The 20878-nt window shown below is 52.1% G+C and overlaps 1 protein-coding gene across 1 annotated transcript in view; it reads left to right on the forward strand.

Annotated features, from left to right (window-relative positions):
• The window catches only part of Xxylt1 (xyloside xylosyltransferase 1), a 141076-nt gene extending 121171 nt beyond the window's left edge, over positions 1–19905 (forward strand). Inside the window, exon 4 of the mRNA XM_059277542.1 lies at positions 17066–19905. Within this exon, the coding sequence (XP_059133525.1) occupies positions 17066–17462 (397 nt within the window). The 3' untranslated portion in view covers positions 17463–19905. The remainder of the gene's footprint in view (positions 1–17065) is intronic.
• Positions 19906–20878: the final 973 nt, after the last annotated feature.

Genomic DNA, 20878 nt, shown 5'->3' on the forward strand with positions numbered 1-20878 from the left:
ATCTCCCATATTTACCAAAGCTACACTTAAAAGCAACTTTTTCTGAAGACCTTTCTACCTAGGAAGATTACAAATGCAGTCATGGCAATGGGTTCCACCTCACCTGGCTGTGACTTGGCTCAGTGGCCGGGAAAGGGGCCAACAGTGTATTTCACTTCAGCAGAAGGGCTGCGCCTGGACCGAGCACAGAGCCCAGCTGCTCTTGTGTTGGACGGCACTTGACAGTCTCTGTGACGAGACACCCCTGTGTCTCTGTGAGGAGCTCCCTGGGTGATGATGGACACGGAGGGAGCGTGGCCAGTCGTTGCCCAGATACAAGCCCTACACCTGCCGCAGACCCACCTCCTGCATGTGAAGCTGTGCAGAATGATGGGTTTTCTCTCAGTTTGTTATTTCAGTCTCCTGAGGCGGGTGAAAAAGAGGAAAAAACAACCGTTTCCACAGACAGCATGTTTGAGGACTTGTCTCTAGCCCACGTGTTCTTGCCCTTCCGCAGAACATTCCATACTAATTACACAAGCTGCTGCCCCAGTTTCCTGTTGGTGTCCACAGCTCTGGAAAACAGGTCTGTGGAGACTGACGACCATCTTATGCCTGTAGTGGACTGTGGTAGAGCTAAAGGCGGTCGACTTCAGGTGAGGGCAGTGTGTCCCCACACACCAGGCTCAGGCATGCTAAAGGAACACAAGGCCTCATAATGGCTTGTAGAGCTCAGACTGAGGACAGAGAGGCCTGTAGGAACCCGTGTGGCACTAGGAACACCGGATAAGAGAACGGCTCCCCATCCCCCTGATTCTGTGCTGAGGGTGGAACTCAGCCACAGGGGACTGTGTGACAGGAGGGATCTAGAGATCCAGTCCTATGTCTCGATCCAATGACTTCTTTTCCTCTGCCAGATTTTTGAGACAAAGTCTCTCTACACAGCCCTGGCTGTCCTAGAACTCATTACGTAGACCAGACTGGCCTCCAACTCAGAGATCCACCTGCTTCTATCTCCTGAGTGCTTGGATTAAAGGTGCGCACTACCACACCCAACTGCCTCTGCCATATTTTTAAATGCTAAAATATATGTAACATAAAATTTTGCTATTTGGAACAGCTCTAAGTACACAGCATTAATTCTTCTCAAATGTTGTACCACACACACACACACACACACACACACACACACACACACGTTTCCAAACCGGTTGTGTTACTCCAGACAGAAACCTTACCCTCTGTACTAGCTGCCCTCAGTTCTCCGCCCTCGGCCCCTGGCTAGCTCTGCTCTGCTTCTCTCTGATGCCTCAGCCCGGTTTAGATGTTCCACACACAGAGAATTGTATATTTGTCTCCTCTGCTGCCTTTAGAAGCCCCTGACACACACTGTCCCCACCTCCCATCCTGAGTCTGGGCCTTTGGTCCCATGTGTTCTTCCTCCTGCCCATCACTAACGCCCCTCCAGCTGGTCATTCTGTCTGGAGTGTTTGGATCAGGGCTTGCTTTCTGTCCTTGACTTCCCCATATGTGATTGGTGTGTGCAGGAGCCAATCAGAGGTAGCCATGCTGCCTCAGAGTAGAAGCTGAGGGTGTGATTTGTCTTTGTCTGTGATGGCCAGCCCTTGTCCGTACCTTGAGAGAAGAGACAGTGGAGCGTAGCACTATGAGGGGAGGTCTTACCATTACTAGCTGGCTGGTTTTGACTGACATCCTTCCATCCTGTAAGCCTCAGCTTCCTCATCTAGAAAATGGGTTTAATGATACCCTCCTTCCAAGCTTGCACAGACTGGACTCAAGTATGTGCTTATGTACAGGTTTTGTCATAATTATTACCATATTTGTAACCTATGTCACCAAGTTTCATAAGGATTCAATGAAATAACACAAATTGTTCATGAAGTAGCTGGCGGGTAATAATTATTTAGTAAGTGCCAGCCACCTGTATGCATGCATATGTGTTACATAAAAACCAGCATGGGGGGCTGGAGAGATGCCTCGGTGGTTAAGAGTACTGGCTGCCCTTCCAGATAACATGGTTTTAATTCCCAGCACCCACATGGCGGCTTGTAACAGCCTCTAACTGCAGTTCCAGGGCATCCAGTGTCCTCTCCAGACCTCCACAGGCACCAGGCACACAGAGCATGCATGCAGGCAGAGCACCTGTACACATCAATAAAAGTCACTCTGTAAAGCAACAGCCAGCGAGGCACAACTGGATACTGTTGCTGTCTCCAGTTCAAAGGGAGTACTGGTCCAGTAGCAAACTGCCCCCACCCCAAGCAGGGCCCACCGGCATTTCCTGTTTTCTTTCAAAGCAACAGAAATAGGAGCCCCAGGTGGTGGGAGACTGGATGACTACCAAGCTCCTCCTGGGGCCTGTGGCAAAGTCCAAGTCAGAAGCGCCGAGTGTGAGGATGGTGTCAGCGTGGGGAGCCCAGCCTTGGCATTTTCACTCCTTCCTTTAGAGGTGTGGAAACAAGTCCTCATGTGATAGGAGTCTTTCTAACCTCCAGCAGAGTATGTCCCACCCTGTTCCATCTGAGTTCAGATGACTCGTGTGGGGCCCGACAATGTCAGAGTCTCTTTTCTAAACCCACGAAAGAAAACTGATCCTTTATGAAAACCAAGCCTTCTTACCAAACTTGTGCTAATTTCAGCTAGAAGAAACAGCGCAGATGGTAAATAGCTTGAGAAGTGTTACTAAGGGGAAGCTGGAGGCGTGGCTTCCTCTGGGGAAAGAAGTGCTGACTCAGACTACGGGAGAGTTGGACTCCAGAGGAAGTGTGTGTTTATCTGTTACATGTGAATGTGCATGTACACTCGTGTGTCATGTGTGCAGGCAAGTATGTATGCACTGGAACAGAATGTGGTTTCTAGGAAACATGTAATGCCTCCCCACTCAAGAGCTAAACAGTGTTTCCTCTAGTCCCATGTATGCCCTGCTCACTATGGTCTGGATGGCCCAGTCTCCTTTTGGGTGGTCCTCGACTCGGCACATTCTTCCTGAAAGTACGTTAGAATAGCTTGAGTTTCTGGCTGTAGCTGGAGGGGTCGCCTATGTTTCTGCTTAGTGTAGGAGAGGCTCAGGTGGGAAGTGTTGGCTGCTCCTAGAGGGTACACTGCTAGATGTCCCTCACTGGGTTGCACTCTCTCGGGCCCCTGGCCATTCCCTGGCAACAAGCAAGGCCTTCTCTGAAGCTGCTTGAGTTCCTGTACCCTCGGAAAGGTGCAGGGGAGGAGCTTGTCCAAGTATTCTTTTCCTGTCAAAGCTGAGTAATTGGCTTCCAATGGCTTGTTTCTGTCAGGCTGTGAACTGTTAGGGTCCTGGAGAAGTCCCACAAAAGACCACCATCCACATATGCAATCAGCAGGAGTGTTTGTTGTTCCAGCATGCTGGGACCTCCATCCTACACAAAGGCAAAATGGCAATGACCCCAAGAGAAGCTTGCAGGCTCCTTGTTTGTTTGTTTGTTTGGTTTTTCGAGACAGGGTTTCTCTGTGTAGCTTTGCGCCTTTCCTGGATCTCACTCTGTAGACCAGGCTGGCCTCGAACTCACAGAGATCCGCCTTCCTCTGCCTCCTGAGTGCTGGGATTAAAGGCGTGTGCCACCACCGCCCGGCTTGCAGGCTCCTTTTAAGCACAGCTAAGGGGAGTTCCTAGGGCAGTTAGGTCATCTCAGATATGATTGGCTTAAGCAAGTGACAATCATATTAGTACATCCTAATTGGCTAGGGCTAGTCAGGGGCTGGTTAAGGCTACAGCTTTTCCATTTTGGGCAGGCTCTGTCCTTATTTAGTTCTCACCTTAGCTGCCATGGAGGCTGGCTGGCCTAGTCCACTGACTGGGGGGCTGGCCCAGGCCAGGTACATGTTGTCTCCCTCGTCCCTGCTGTCAGGGGCATTGAAGATTGATTGTCTTTTGTTTGTGGCTTCCTCAGAAACTGCTTGCTCAGTCTCAGGAAACTGAAATTGAGGCCTGATCTCTGACAGAAAACTGAGCAACCTGTTATGGCGTCTGCTCAGTCCTCTCACGAATCAGACTCAGTGGGTACCCCGTGTCTCTTCAGTGAAGGCTGCCACACCCGGGTGCCACAGCCTCTGCTTTTCCCCAAGAGTTGGCAGTGGTCTAGTGCATGCATCAGCACGTTGGTAACACGGGCACTTGATTTACCCACCCCCGACCACACATATGCTCAGAATCCAAGGGCCAGGCCTCAGGCCTTTCCCACTGTGACCACGCCCCTGAGCACTGGCTCTGTGTTCCACCTAGTATTGGCCAATGAAGGAAGGAAGGAAGGAAACCATCTTCCATCCCCAGCTGGGTACCAGGTAGTCATGTGATGCTTCATCGACTTTCCCAGTCTTCTAAGGCCTAACAATCCCTCCTCTACTGGGGAGCAAGCTGAAGCTCAAGGAAGAGAGGGTGCACTTGTAGGTGCCCCTGGGCATCAGGTCCTGTATTCCCCACACAGCCCTCACAACCCTTCAGTGATAGAATCTTTAGTTCTCCCGGAGCTGGGGCAGGACACAGTTTCTCCAGTTCCGAGTCCTCACTCTCTGCTCCTTTCACTATGCAGAAGTGTGGTCATGTGACACACTCTGTCAACACTGCAGATCCCATCTGCATTTTAGCCTATTCCCTAGACACACATTTCAGAGGCACAATGAAATTAGAGTGGTTCCTATGTAAGAGGACCTGAGAGGGAAGGGGGTCCAGGGAGGTTCCCGAGCACACATTGCTATGCCGAGGAATGAGCTGAGGCCTTGGGGACTTTGGGGAAGAAGAAACATTATAGTCAGAATGGCCTCCCAGGTTGCTGAGCGCCCCTACCATGCAGGCTTGGTGTTTCCTGGGTAGAACAGATGCAGGGCTGAGGAAGGACGACCTGAAGATAGGAGGAATTGACCTTTGCAGGGACCATGAACCCCCAGCTCCGGACCCCAGGAGGTGAGAGTCGTGGTGAGGGGGAGTTCTCTCAGTGAAACCTTTGTCCTTCTGTAGAGGTCTGTGAACATGGGACTGGGGGCTAGGCTCACAGATTTTCCAAGATCCCACAGGCACCCACCTGTGTATAAGATGGGGGCCAAGTCGGCCTCCTTCCTGTCAGCCCTTGGTCTGAGCAAGAGAGGCAAGGAGGCCTGGCGTGGCCATGCTGAGTCCTGTGCATGAAGTAAGCATCTGTTGGTCTTGGGCAAAGGCCAGGGATCTCTGGGAGGTTAGTAAGAGGCCAGGGAGGAGAGTGTAGAGGACACTGGCTGCCTCGGGGCCATGGCTATGGATTTCAGCAGTGCAGACAGTCAGGGCCCGCTGTTGTGTGGGGCCCCGTGGGGCCTGGCCTGACTGTGCTGGGCATGTTGGCTTGCTTTCTCCTCTGCTTCTTTCCCAAGGTGTGTCCACAGATGTCTTCATGCTTTTCTCTCTGGTGGAGACCTCAGAGAAGGAGCAGGTAGTGATGAGAACCCTGCCCTTCTAGTGCGCGCCCTCCCCAGCAAGATGGCTCTGTAAATTCTGTGAGGTTCCTGAGGGGGGCAGCCACGACGCTGCTCTGGCCTCAGGCTTGTGGTCATAGGTGTCACCACGGTGTGGCTAGATGCAGACACACTCCCAGCTGATGTGGATGTGAGCAGATTACGGTACTTCCTCCTTGGTTAGCAGTTCTGCAGCCTAAACTACTATAGGGAGGAAGAGAAGAAGCAGCAGAGAGTTCCAAAAGGAGGGTCATGTTCAGCAGAACATGGTGTTTTTGAAGAATTCTCTTCCTTGGGCAGTGGCATGAGCTAGTATCTAATTGTAATGCCAGCTTTGATCTGGGTTTTTAATTCCATACTTGACATTCACTCACATCGCCGTTGTCTGTCCTGGGTGAGCCCAGGCCGCATCCCTTGCTGCCCCACGCACTCTGCAGTAGTCACTGGCACTCTGGGAGGAGGCTAGGTGATTCTTCTCTGCCTCTCCGAGGAGCACCCCGACTGACACAGCAGGGATGCAGGAGGCTCCGCTGGAAAACCGGAAGAATACAGTCGGGCAGGACACAGCTGATGAGGAGCCCGGGAACATGCTGCAGTTTGGAGAGAGAAACATCTGCCTAGAACGTCGGCAGTAGGGGAATGGGCAAGGAGAGTCTCCGAGGCTGTGGGCATGGGTGAAGAAGGTGAGGTTGGCCAAGGTCAGGAAAAGGACCTTACATGTTTGCCTTGGGCCCTCCTGGAAGAAGGGCCTTACAGGCCAGCGTCAGCAGCTGCCCCCATCTCCCAAGCCTGGTCCTGAGATTGGAGGATGTGTGTAGTGGCAGGAGGGCACATGGGCTGCCACTGAGATGACCCCTAATGATGGGTGTCACACCATTAAGACCATAATGCACTTGAGTTGGAAAAGCCAGAGAGATTCTTCTTATACAGACTCGGGTACGTGGATGATCCTGACATCCAAGGAACTGGTCAGGAAAGGAGCTCAGTTCAGGCCTTATAGATATCTTAGGGACGGGGGACTGAGCTCCTCAGCTGTGACTAGGCTATGATGTTGGGATTGGGCACCTTCAGGAAAGACTCCACTACCACAAGGTTCCATGTTTTTAAGCCAAAATGAATGAGGAAGGAGGTTCCAGGGGGTAGAGAATACTTCCTCCCTGCTCGTTCCTCCTGTCCCAACACATCTCCTCAGACAGTGGCACTGAGGGAGGTAAGGTAGGTCAGACACCTTCTCATGAGACCACCTGGAAGAGAAGGAGGAAGGAGGCAGAAAACTAAGAAAACACACACAAACACACACACACACACACACACACACACACACACACACACACACACACACACTGAGCACTGTACCTATGGACACTAGGAAAGAAAAGTAAGGATTCGGCAGAAGTGTGTCCTTTCAGTGACCACCTCGTGCACTACCCCTGGAGAGCATGTGGTGATGTGCTCCTCATAGAGACCACCCATACCCCAATACTGGACATGTCAGGGGCTTTGCTGACAGTGGTAATGAGATTTGAAACTAAAGCAAGTAACCAAAACCCACAGAAGACAGCATACAGGCAGCACATCCAAGGAGAGAGAGATGATTGCTGGAGTTCCGTGACCACAACATCCCCTGGAAAGTTCTACAAGCTTCCTGGCTTAGAAATCCCAGTCTTGGCATGCCACCAAGGCTTTCAGAACACAAAAGGGTCCTCCAGCTAATGAGTCCATTGAACTGCCTTGGGAATTGAGACCCCAGGACAGGCAGTGATTTGGCCAGGGTCACCCACTGATGGGTATGGGAGCCCACACCTGCTCAGACAGCAGCAGACAGCGTGTGGGCTTGGCAACCACCCTGCTCAGTGAACTTGACGTGCGCCTGTGCTCCTGTGATCTCATCGGACATGGTGAGCACTGTACCTGCATTACCTCATGATGCGCTCTCAACACCCTTGTGTATAGTCAAGAAGCCAGGGGCGAAGAGAATAAAGTGTCTCTTCCAGAGTGATAAGCAGAGGACCATGATTTGAATGAAGTCCAGGCTGACGCCAGCTGCCCTACAGCCTTGCATTCCTGACCTCTTCGTGCACTGGGCATGGAAGGAGGCAGTATCCCCTCTCACTCTGCTCCATATCCATGAGTATGTTGCTTCTAGGAATCATTTTCCTAGGAGCTCCCACCCAGGACCATAGCAGAGTAAGAGGGCGCAGCAAGTGTTAACATAGAATTTGTAAAGATTTCAAGTTGTCACATTACTTATTTTATGGTCATTAAAAAAAAGCAATGTTGATACTACTCTTATAATCTTCATCTCTAGAAAAACAGTTTAAATTTTAAAAGGGCCAGTACCATGGCACAGCTGGTAACATGTAGACCACACAGACTTGACCAGGGCCAGTACCATGGCACAGCTGGTAACGTGTAGACCACACAGACTTGACCAGGGCCAGTGCCATGGCACAGCTGGTAACGTGTAGACCACACAGACTTGACCAGGGCCAGTGCCATGGCACAGCTGGTAACGTGTAGACCACACAGACTTGACCAGGGCCAGTACCATGGCACAGCTGGTAACGTGTAGACCACATACACCTGACAAGCTGACTTCCATCCTGGAGCCACATGGAGGTGGAAGGAGAGAACAAACTCCACAGAGCTGACCTCTATACATCCCCCCAACACACACACACATATAGACACATGGGTGCGTGGACACACAAATGCATGGGTGCACACACATACACACACACACACACACACACACACACACACACACAGACATACACACACACAAATAAAATTTTTTAGTTACAAAAGGGATCCAGGTGGCTGAAGAGATGGCTCAGTGGTCAAGAGCACTGACTGCTCTTCCAGAGGACCTGGGTTCAATTCCCAGCACCCGCATGGTACCTCACAACCATTTGTAACTTCAGTTCCTCGGGATCTAACATCCTCTTCTGGCCTCAATGGCCACTGCACACACATGGCATGCAGACATACATGCAAGTAAAACATCACACACATAAAAATAAATGAATCTTAAAAAGAGAGCAACAAACAAACCCAAACCAACCAGACAAAAGCCAACTTCTTTTCTTCTGAGTAGACCCCGGGACAGCAGCAGCAGCTGCGCTGGGGGGCTTGTCAGAGATGCAGCTTCTGAGTGGGAACCTTCATTTTAACGGGGTCCCGGGTGAGCCCATGTCCACACAGGACGTCTGAGAAGGGCTACTCTGTGACATGCTTCTGTGTCTGACATGTGGGGTCCTCAGTGTGTGTGTGTGTGTGTGTGTGCCGCCACTGTCTGATACCTTGACCATAACCCATGCACAGACGCGCAGTCAGTGAGCAGGGCATGTCTGCTTCGATGGAAGGGAAGGTGCCCTCATTCTCCTGGCTTAAGAAGTCATGGTTTGCTGAGGCCTTGCTGCCTACGCCCTCGCTTCTGAGTGAGGCAAGTCCCTGCACCCTCTGCCTTTTGAATCAACTCCCCTTTCAGTGAAAGGCACTAGTGTGGCTGGTGGAGTTTAACTAGGGACACAAGGTCAAATTCCACACATAGCCCTACATATTCCTACCACACACACCCGCATTCTGCTCATTGTCCTGGAAAACACCCCATCATGTGTCCCTGGCCCTTTCTCCTGTGACCTCCAATGCCTCAGGGCTGTTGGGAGCAGTGAGCCAGCCAATTCCAAAGGTGACACTGGCTGGGTCTCCACCCTGATGAACATCCCTCCCCTTGCCTAAATTCAGGGCAAGGACAGGATTGGGACTTTAAGCTGGGGCCAGTGCCCACCCAAGGCCAAGTGTTTGGGAGTCCTTGAAAACTAGTCCCTCTTTCTCCATCTTAGATAATGCCCTGGGGCTCCCCTCTTCTTGACAAACTCCTGAGCCTGCCCTCTCTATCTCCACTTCAGTTTTTCTCACTAGAAGTGGGAGACAAAGGCTCTCTTCCCACTTAGTCATTTAAATACTAATGTGAATACAATTAAAGGCTTAAACAGAGCCTGGTACATAGTAAGTGCTCACTAAACATTACCCATCAGCATCCTTTTCCCAGTGTTCTCTCTTCAGTCTGACTTGCACTGGGTGTGCTTTCCTGTCCTCCCTGTAACCTCTGTGACAAGGTGCCAGCTGCCTTTTCTGTGTGTTCCATTCTGTTCGTATCCTCTCCATTCCACATGCCCTGCTTCGTGGTCTCCCTTACTCCTCCCAAAGGGCACTGTCACCTCCTGGGCACTGTCAAGTTCTTACCATCTGTAGCTTTCAACACTGAAGAGGTGCCAGGGGCCGGCTTCGACTGGAAAGGAGCCAGGAGAGACTGCTGATCCAGGGAATGTGAACAGGTAGTTCCAGAGAGCCCCGGAGGCTAAGTGTGACATCCTGATGTCGTCACCACAGAGGGACCAGTTTCAGTGGCTGGAGCCGAGTGCCACTAGAGGCAAGGTTTCTGGAGGGTCTCGTGCCTGCCTCAGATGGCCAGGGTGAGGAAGGGGCAGAGGGTGCCCTGGTGGCAGAGCAGAAAGGAAGACAGTGGGTCGTGGTGATGAGCAGTGTGGGGCTCTGGATGGTAGAGAGGCAGCTGTGGAAGGACCAGGGAGAGCGGCAGCAAGCTTGGTCTCTACTCGGGGTGATTGCTGAGGTACTTGGTGTGATTCTATTCTCGTCAGCGTGTTTGAATGCCAGGCAGAGTGGGCAGTTAGCGCACACACACGGGCACCCCTCATCTCCTGGCACACAGTACTGTGTGTGTGCCACCTCAGGACTCTGCCAGCTGGAAGGCTGTCACCGCTGTGTACGCTACTTTTATCATCACTGTGACAAAATACGCCATAGAAGCAACTGGACTGGTTTTTGGCTCACGGTTTAGTGGTGGGGAAAACATGGCAGCATGTATGGCATGTAGAATCATCTCCTGCCTGGGGTGGCCCCTGTCTGAGGCAGCAGGAGGATGAGGCTTGCTCACATCTCAACAGACCAGAAACCAAAGATCCAGGCCAGAAATTGGTTAGGCTCTACCCCTAAGGCCCACCCCTAGGGGCCCATTTTCTCTCTCCAGGCCTTACACCTTAAAGTTTCCACAGCCTCACAGAACAGTACCAGCATTTGGGGACCAGGGGCACATGAGACTTTTAGGGACATTTCAGACTCAAAGAATAACAGGCCCTGAGACCTTACATCTCTACAAGTGTGAGCAAAAATAACCCTCTCTTTGAGTACAAAGATGAGAGCTGATGTTAATGGCTTGAGTGTGAAGGGCATCACGTGGGGAGGTAAAACCTCGAGAAAGACTGACTGCATAAGGAGAGGAGGTGGGAGGAAGGCCGGCCAGGGACACCCAGGAAGGCCTGGGTGGGCACAGTGGGGCCTGCAGATCCAACTACAAGGTCTGTATGGCCCTGTGCTCCTCTGAGAATTCTGCGGCAGAGAGGGGGGCCCAAGGCCTGAGTTAGTATCAGCTGCTCGGGGTTCAGTGCAGAGGACAGGCGGCTGGGACAGGCACTTCTTCCATCCACCAAATGTCTGGGCTCTGCAGAAGTCCATGGTGCCTTCTTTAACCCACGTGTCCAGCGGTCCGCTGGGCTTCCCTGTATCTTTCTTCCTCCTCTCCTTCCGTTCCCGCACCTCCCAGCCTGCACTTGGCCTAGCTCCTGTAGTACCTGGCTTGCTCTTCCCCTTTTCCAGGTCCTCCCCATGCAGCTCTCCCAGAATCTAGCCCATCTGTGCACTGTAGTTGTTTGTGGGATGCAGTGATGGCCGTCTCCCAACCCTGCCCACTGTTTTCCCGGCTCCAGGACAGGGTGGGAGAAAGGCCTGTGCCTGAGATTATGCCCAGGCAGGTAGGCACAGGTTGAAGCGCCTGCTCCCGGGTGGCATGACGTGAAGCCCCCAGCTTGTTAGCGGCTCCACACCTCCTGAGGGATGGTCAGAGCTGCAGGACCTGCCTGGGAGAGGAGACCTCAGACTGACGATGCCGTTCTTCAGGGCTCTGAGGTGTGTGGAGGGCTGTCTCGTGGCATTTCAAGCCTTGCTATCAAGGCTGCCCATCCTCCAGGATTCCAGCACCTGTTTCTGTAGCCCATGGAGATTGACTGGTCATAGTCTATGCGGCTGTGGGACCCAGACAGCATTGTAGGTCACCTTTAGCGTGCCAGACTCTGGCACAGGAAGCCATGTTGAAACAGAAACCTCCAGGTGGCTAGCTGGGTGGACAAGGGCTGGTTGCTGAGTTACCACACCCTAGCCAAGCTGGGCAAGCTGCGCAGGCAGGGAGGGGCGTTGACAGAGTCAGCCCTCCTGGGTTGAGCACAGTGGTAAGCAGGTGGCAGACAGGGCCACTCCTCCTGGGCACAGTGGTAAGCACTGTCTGTGTTTGCCTTCTACTCCCGGAACCCACTGGAGGTCCCATGAGCGAGTGTTATCCTCTCCCTGTCCCCAACCCAAGACCTAAGAAGCTCAGTGGCCCACACAGTTGGCTTTGAGTCCAGGCCTCAGAAGTCTGGACTGCAGGGCCCTCCTTTAATGCAGGAGCGGTTATTTTCTGTCTGTTGGATACCTGTACCTGGGGGTGGGGTGTCCTGTTCACTTCCCATGGGTTCAGTAGATGCTCTTAAGTGATGACAAGCTGCTGCCTTCAGCTCAGGTGTCCTGTGTTGTCCCGAGTGTCTCAGTGAGGACGGGGGCTGTGGGCATCTCTCTACTGGCTGACACATGCTGCTGCTTATCTCGTCCTGTGAGGCTTGGGCCCCAGACCCTGACTAGGGGCAGCAAGGGACTAAGAAAGGACACACACACACACAGGAAAGCTGGGATCTGGTGCGTGCACTCGGGTGGAGCCACAGCAACCACCGCCGGCAACTGGAACCTCAGTGTGTTTATTAGGCACAGCACAGGTGGAGGGGCTGGCTAGTCTTAGAGGGACTCTGTAAACATCCAGAGGAGGAAGCTGCTTTAGTTGCTAGTCTTCGAGCACACGGTCACTCCTTGGCACTGGGTCTCCCTCCCAAGGACAGCTCTGCCTTCGCTCCCGAGCTTCACCAGGCTCGGCTTTGCCACTGTGGGGCTGAAGCGTTGGACTCTTCAGCGTGGTGTCCGTCAACAGTTCACATGCACTCGGGACTTCCCTACTCGGGGCTCTGTCCACTCCCTACAGGCTCTCGACACTCATATTTCTGGACTTCTGTTCTTCGCTGTCCAGTCGCTGGCAACAGCCTCCTTCTGTCTCTCTCCAGGTCAGGGCTCCCCAGCGCGTCCTGACACATTTTCTCAGCCCATTAGGAGCAGCAAAGTTAAGGACTTGGTAGTTCTAGAAACCCATCCCTCCATGTTTTGAGCCTGTGGATGGTGAAATTAATAGAGAGATGAAGATGAGCCATGACAGTTTCCCATCTTCGTTTCTACAGAATTACGGGTGGAATTGTGCATTACCGCATGCCACCTTACATTACAGGTGTAAGTTGGTAACGGAGTCATTGTGGAGGAGGGTGACCCCTTATCCGGGATGACTGCTGAGAGAAGAATGGGGACTAGAGATACCCACACACAGGGAATCGCCCCCTGCAGGTGGAGGTCAGTGTCGGGCTGAAGACACCATCAGAAGCCAGGGCAGCATGAAGCAGGTTCTTCCTCACCGTGTGCAGAGGCGGCCAGCTCTCCACCACCATCTTGTACATCTAGCCCTACAGTCACGACAGGCTGAGTTTCTGTTAAATAGGCTGCCTGGCTTTGCTGCTTTCTGTTAGGACCTAGTCAGCTGATGACCTCAGAGCTCAGGGACATGGAGGGAAAAGTGAAAGGCCCGCTTTGCAGGTGGTGGCAGATGTGGCTCTCTGCAGAGCTTGGCTCTTGTAACAACAACACCCCAGTGCCCTGCATGACCCTCCCTCCCCAGCTGAAGGCCTCAGTGAGGCAGAGTTCAAAATCACACCAATCCCTAGGCTGGCTGTGGTCTGTTCTGTTCCCTGGTGTGCGGATGGGTGGTGGTCCTGATCCATTTAATGAGGTGTGCATTAGCTGCTCCCTCAGCAATTCTTCCTGCCTTCTCCCCAAGACCTCCTTCCAGGCCCTCCCTCCTTTGTGAGATTCTCTTTGGTCGTATTACAAATAGCTCAGCGACCCTGGAAACTTTTCTTATCCTCCTAGGCTGGGCCAGGGCCACAGAGGTACCATGAGTCTACAGAACATGCTGGCCAGAGAGGCTCGGTGGAGGCTATTCCTCCAGGAAAGCAGGCAGGAGAAGGTCAGGACTTAGAGTTCCAGAAAAGGAGGGCCTCAAGGAGAGCTCTGGTTTGTGTCTCTTACAGTGTCGACTGGGTCTCTGTTCTGCTGGAGTCCTCTCCTCTCCTGTCTGCCAGCCTGGTTCCACCCCTGAGGACTGGCCCACCTATGCCAGGGGCCCTTAGCCTGAGAAGCCGAGGGCTCTGCCTACCCCCATGCTGTCTACCATGTTGGGGATATGGAGTTTGCCAACTCAATTCCTGGCGTGCAGACGGAGCTAGTGTTTATAGCCAAACCCACATTTCCTACAAGGGCCTCCAACCAAGGTCGGCCATGTGCCACTCAGCTGCTTCCTCTCCTGCCATGCCCCATGCAAGGTCTTGGCTTTTGGATACCCAGCCCCTTCTAGGAATGTACCATCCAGAGGAAAGAGCTTGAAAGGGCTTCATTTGTATTTTTCCAACAGGCCTCCTCACTGACTTTTGGAAGGACTCATTATTTACAGTAGACCATCTGTGCAAGGCTTATTTCCCAGTTGAAAACTATTTCCAAAGAGAAGGGAAAAGCTTATCCATGCTGTTATGGCACCCGGGTGATCATGGGGAGTGGAACAAGACCACACAGGGAAGAGTGGATGGGTGTGAGGATGGATGGTCTATCCAAGAAACTTCTGGAAGATCAGGACTCAGAACCACATACCTGCATTCATACAGGAGACCCGTGGACATAGCTAGCCAGCCCCAGGCCCCTGTGAGGAAAGGGCAGAGTGGTTCTTAGGTCTGGTCCCCAGGCCCTTGGCCTTGAGTATGTCGGCCAAGTTCAGAAATGAGTTTGGAATTCAGGCGCTGCTCATTGGAACATTAGCCCGTGGAATCTGAGGCAGGCAGAGATAAAGGGACCGCAAAGATCAGAAACCCTGCCTAGCTGACCAAAGACCACAGTGTCCTGGAAGAATGTGAGAGGGCTGTGCAGTCTACCCCGAGCCCTACCTTTGTGGCAGCTGAGGAGAGCTGGCGCCACCAGCTCCCATGTAAGCGCTCACCCGCCACATCCCTGTCCGTTAACTCCAGCCTGTGCAGCGGCCATGGAGGCCGGAGAAGACAGCTGATCCATGTCCCCAGGGTTCATCTGGGATAGCAGGAGCACTTTGACAAGGCACACAGGTCATTCTGTGCTTAGGGAGGCATCAGTTCCTTTGCAGGCTGATTCTGCTTCAGCAGACACAGTGGGAACTTGTTATTTCCAGTTTCCTGCCCCTTTTGCCCATGATACATCAAAATGATCCCCCGTCCTGGCTCTTGGTTACAGAATGCCTCTGCGTTCCGCCTGATGTAGTCCTGGCCATGGCGTTCCTCGGGAGCCGCCTGGGTTATAGTTTCCCCCAAGAGATGTTCTGTCTCCTCTCCCAAGCCTAGCAAGGCAGGGGTCAGGCTACCTTTTGGCTACCCTTGATACAGAGAGGGAAAATCTGGGGACCCCCCAAGCAAGAGTATCCCCCTGACCCCCAGCTGTGAACTTGTGAAGGGTAAAACCCTTTCAGTGCCTCTGAGCCCTTGTGCATGGTGGATGTCGTGCTCGGTGTAGTGACTCTGTCAGTATCCTTACCTTGGCCTGCTCCCCGCTGCCAACACCAAAGGCCTCTCTTGGTCACGTCACCCTTCCCAAGGTCCTGTCATCTGGGGAACCTACATGAGGTAGAAGTGCCCAAGGACCCTGCCCCTCCAGCCAGCCCCTGATCTCTTCTGGGTCTTCTGCAAGGGAAGGAAGGAACAGTGGCCATGATGGAGCAGAGGTGAGCTCTCCATAGCTCTCTTCCCTCCTTCCTGGCTCTCTTCCTCCCTGCTAAATGCCCCGACCCCACCATTGGAAGAGGAACCCAGTTCGTGGATGGTGCAGCATCTACTCCCCGCTGGGTCTCTCCTCTACCTGGTAACACTGTGCTGCCCCAGGTCTCTGGTAGAATTGTAGCTAGCTTGTAACCTGACCCTGAAATTAACCACTTGGGGGTAGGGTAAAATGATGGAATGTTGTCTGTCACGCTGGTGGTTCCATCATGGCAGGCTCTGTGGCCAGGAGGACTTCAGCATCTCAGCTTGCTCCGAAGCTTATCTTTGCCAAGGTTGTTATCAGCAGGCAGGCGCCAGGTCAGAACCAGAACCCCGCTCATCTCACAGCCCGTTCCTGACCAGTCACTGACAATGGGCCTGTGTGCTCCACTGGTTGGTGTCCCAAGGGCATGCTTTTCCCTTACTGAGATCAAACTGTCGGCCGCCTTTCTGACATGTGAGACCACAAAGAAGGCTTGTCTGTCCCCTTGCTGGGGTCATGGGTTTGAACCAGAGAATGGGCGTGCTGCAGGTCTTGAATGCTGGGGCTATGGTTTGCTTTTGACAACAACTTGCGCGTCCTATCCTGTGAACTATGTGGTGCATTCCCCACCCTGGTGACCCAGGCTCGCCCTGCCCATCCTAGGCACTGCTGCTGGGTCTTGTCTGTGAGTACAGGTTTGGGGACATCATTCCCACCATCACCGTAGCACACAAGGTCTTAGAAAGGCTAGGAAGCAGAGTGACCAGTGCTCTAAACATGTCAATCACAGGAAGATTGCTAGATGTTTCCTCCCCCCTCCAAATGGAAGTATTTGGATAAAAGGCTGAGAAGGGTCATTTTTCTGAATCTGCTAGGGAAAGACCAAAATTGAGGTGGTATCTCCTCCAAGTGCCATAGTCCCACATGGCTCCATACAGTTGCTTTCCACCGTGACTTGTGGGTATATGCCTAGATATCATCTCTGGATCCCAGTCTCTACCCAGCCCCTCAGAAATGCTAGGCTGAGGGTCATGAGTGAAGCTCGTTCTAAAGCAGCAAGCGTGTTTGGTTCAGTCTGAGTTTGGCTGTCTGTGACCTCATCAGCCGTCATTCAGAACCTCCCCCCCCCCCCCCCCCCCCGTGTCTTCTCTTCAGACCGTAACGACAGGGTGGGGAGTTCTACCCCGCTGCTGTCCTCTGAACCGTGTGAACTTGCAGCCAAGGGCCTAGCTTTAGTCACTGCACAGCACCTGAGGGAGGAGCGATCCCCATTCAGCATGTCACGCAGTACCTGCCATCTCTACAGATCCCAACACGATGGCAGTGACGGTGATGACCTCATCAGCATGGTCATCCTGAGGTGACAGAGGATGAGAAGAACCTGAGACTTAGAGTGTTTGGAGGTGGGGCTGGATTCAGGCTCCCGCTGGAATGCCTGCTGGCGATGTGGTGCAGAGTCTGAACCTCAGAGTGCCTCTACTTTCGTCTCTGTGAAACGGAAGGAAAAGTGGTCACGGTGAAGGCCCAGGAAGCAGTCTGGCAAGCTCCTTCACCCCAAACGGGGATAATGATGGTTTGTTTTTCCCCTTCACAGGCACACATTCTGGCAGTTCCGCCATGAGAACCCCAAGACCAGAGTTGGGGACCCTCCACCTGAGGGGCTCCCTGGCTTCAACAGTGGAGTCATGCTGCTGAACCTGGAGGCCATGCGCCAGTCTCCGCTCTACAGCCATCTGCTGGAGCCTGCGTGGGTACAGCAGCTTACAGACAAGTACCGCTTCCGGGGCCACCTCGGGGACCAGGACTTCTTCACCATGATTGGCATGGAGCACCCCGAGCTCTTCCACGTGCTGGACTGCACCTGGAACCGGCAACTGTGCACCTGGTGGCGGGACCATGGCTACAGCGACGTCTTCCAGGCATACTTTCACTGTGAGGGCCACGTCAAGATCTACCATGGGAACTGCAACACCCCTATCCCGGAGGACTAGGCACGGGCTCACCCACTCTGCCCGTGGGGCTCCCGGGCCTGGGAAGGAAGGGTAGCTCTGCAAGGGTGCCCTTTGGGGTCCAGGTGCTGCAGGCCTCGCAGCTGGCCCCTCCCTGTCCAGTGGCCATCCAAAGAAACTTAGCTGAGCACCCTGCTGGAGCTCAGGCTGTTTCCCTTCAGGGCATCATGAAGGACAGACAGATACCTTCCGTAGGTGGTTGAAGGTACGGAAGGACAAGATCCCTTGTCTACATGGAGTCAAAACCCCTTCGAAAGAGCTGGCTTTTGCTAGATCACGTAAGTGTTAGATTGACGGCTGCTGTTCTGTGAGAAGAAGGAGCAGCGCTGCTCTAGGTCCCGGTGAGCACTGAGTGAGTCAGTCAGGGTTTTAACAAGCAGCCCAGAGTTTAAGCCTCCGAAGGAATGCCACAGTCCACATCCTTCTCCAGAAGGCTCTGTACCTCCTCTCCAGATGTTCACGCTGCTTGGTGCAGCCTTCAAGAGCAGCGTCTCTTTAGGTAAGGCCTCTTGGGCCAGCTAGCAGGCACGTAATAATCCCCTTATTGTACCCTCCACAGCTCTTCTCTCCACAGTGTATCCCAGGACCCACTTTCCCTTGTCCATCCACCTGCTCCGCGACCTGACTGTACTAAGGAATCAAATCCACCATCAACGAACAGAGATTGGCTGTGCTGAGGTGTGCACTAGAATTGTCCAGACTAGGGAGATTCACGCCAGGGAGCAGCCTAACAGTCCACTGATGCAACTAGGTGGACTTGGAAAGGGGGTGGCCTGGGGTCTCGCTGTGGTCTCTGGCGTGGAAAACAAACCCACACTTAAGTACCTATGGCACCTGCCCCTTCACAGCAGAGTGCGCCATTTCTTTCCTTGGGCTTGAGATGGGCTCTGTAACTCAGGTGCCCACGTGAAGCCACCACAGGCCATGCCCGTACAGTCCAGCTCATGTCCTCAAGCAAGAAATGTTAGATCCCCATTATATTTTCTTTCACCACAAGTGAGAACAGCTAATAAATAGTCTTTGAGAGAACACTTGGCTCGTGTTGGCTGTTCTCTGACCAGAGTCTCCAGGGGCCTGGGGCTCTGAATGAAGACAGGACCCACTATCAACCAGAGCGCCTAAAGGACCCACGGAAGGCCTGCCGAGTGGCAGTGGGGGTGCTGCTGTGTTTGGTTCTAAGTACAGACCCATTTCGTTCTGGCTATTGCTAGATCCATCTGCTGCTGGGGACGAAATAGCCCCTCCCCGTGCCCTGCTTCTTAGCCCAGACCTCACAGCTGCATTCGTGCCTGGTGAGGCGGCACACGCTCCCTCACTAGCCCTCTGCTGGGGCCCAATTCATCTGTTCTCCTGGCTCCTTGATTTCCTATTTATAGCTTCTGGTTATTAGATGCCTGCTGTGTGCCAGGCATCATCTTGAGGATTTATATGTGCTCTGGATAATCATGAAAACTTCAGCAAGTTCATTCCAGTTCTAAAACTTACATATGAAAACATGGACAGCCCTATGCTGTGGTGTTTGCTGCAGCTCTTTATTGTACAAAAATGTTGGAAACAGCTTAAAATGCTGACTAGGGAAGTAGATAAATAATGCATATGGCAACCATATAATGGAATATATTAAAAATCATTTTAAGGAATATTTAATGTACCAGGAAATACTTAATGCTAGTGAGTCAAGAATACAAAATGTAAGGTTGTATGTATGTCCTTTTGTTTTTTAAATTACACATGTGTGTATCTATATGTATTTGTGTACAAACAGGTACATACATGAAGTACGTATGTATGTATGGAAAGAGGGAGATTGAAGAACAAGCCTATTCTGTATTTTGTAAGTTCAGCTCCTCAAAGACCATACTTCAAACACATTAACAAAACAGTTATCTCAATGCGGGGAAGAAGTGGATTAAAAGCCAGGGAGTTTTTTTTTTTAACTCACAATAACAGCAGAATTTTTCATCAATAATTAAAGTGTTTCTAAAGCTACAAGTGTCTTCTGTTATTGCAAGAAAAACAGTAAGCCAGATACTCAGAGCACAACAGCATTACCCACTTACTCTGTGTGTGTGTGTGTGTATGATTGTGGGGCAGCACAAAGGACAACTTTGTGGAGTCAGTTCCCTCCTACATTTACATACTGTCTTAGTCAGGGTTTCTATTGCTGTGAAGAGACATCATGACCACAGCAACTCTTATAAAGAAAACATTTAATTGGGGCTGGCTTACAGTTTAGAGGTTCAGTCCATTATCATCATGGTGGGGAGCATGGCGGCATGCAGGCCGACTTAGTGCTGCCTACATCTTGATCAAAAGGCAACAGGATATTGACTGAGACACTAGGTGGTATCCTGAGCATAGGAAACCTCAAAGCCCACCCCCACAGTGACACACTTCCGCCAACAAGGCCACACCTCCTAATAGTGCCATTCCCTATGAGATTATGGGGGCCAGTTACATTCAAACTACCACAATTACCCACTGCACCAGCCCCCCATTTACTCTTGAGGTCCCCCTCAGGAGGTCCCCCTCCCCTGTCACCAGTGGCTTTGGCCTAAATGCCTCTGGTGAATGTGGGATCATAGACAATAGGAAACCCAGCCAGACTGGCAAAAGCCACTGTGGGTTCTTGGCTTGCCACAAGTGGTTCTGACAGAGGTTGGAGAGTCGGCTCTGCTTGGGGTCCTGTTAGGATTCATATTGTGCATACATAATTAACCTTCGTTGTCTAGTACATATCTGTATGCGTAAGTAAAATGGAAGTCCAGATGGCATTTCTGGACATACAAAATTTTATCTTCATTTATGTTAATTTCCATATTTTTCATGCTTATTTTGTAAAATGCATAATAAATGCTATACATTTAAACATTTTAATTACATTCATTTATTTAATGTGCATGTGTATATTCACAGTCACACACATACACTATTGTACTGTGCATGGGGCGGTCAGAGGACTTGCGGGAGTTAGTTCCTGCCTTCTACCCCGAGTATTCCAAGGATGAAACTCTGGTGGTTAGGCTTGGCGGCAGGTGCCGTCACCCGCTGAACCACCTCACCAGTCCGGTGTACATTTTAAACCATTCTCCTCTATAATTACTAATAAGTGTCATCCTGTTGTACAGATCATGGCTGGCCACGATTGGCGTCCCCGAAGAACAGCTGAGGCTGAGTGGGCTCTGGTCCTCACCTCTCCTGTGGCTGTCTCCCTTCTCTACAGAAAAGTAATCTAATAATAGCAGCACTAGCCTTGCTCCCGTTTCCCACATGATAGTAGTCTTTGTGCATACACAAAGCCCATGCTCCACGTGCGCCGATAACCTTTGGAAAGCTTGCAGGCTTGTGGATGCGATTCAAACAGACTACAGCATCCCCCACAACAGTGCATCATCAAG

Source organism: Peromyscus eremicus, chromosome 12 (assembly GCF_949786415.1).
Source record: "Peromyscus eremicus chromosome 12, PerEre_H2_v1, whole genome shotgun sequence".
Classification (NCBI taxonomy): Eukaryota; Metazoa; Chordata; class Mammalia; order Rodentia; family Cricetidae; genus Peromyscus; species Peromyscus eremicus.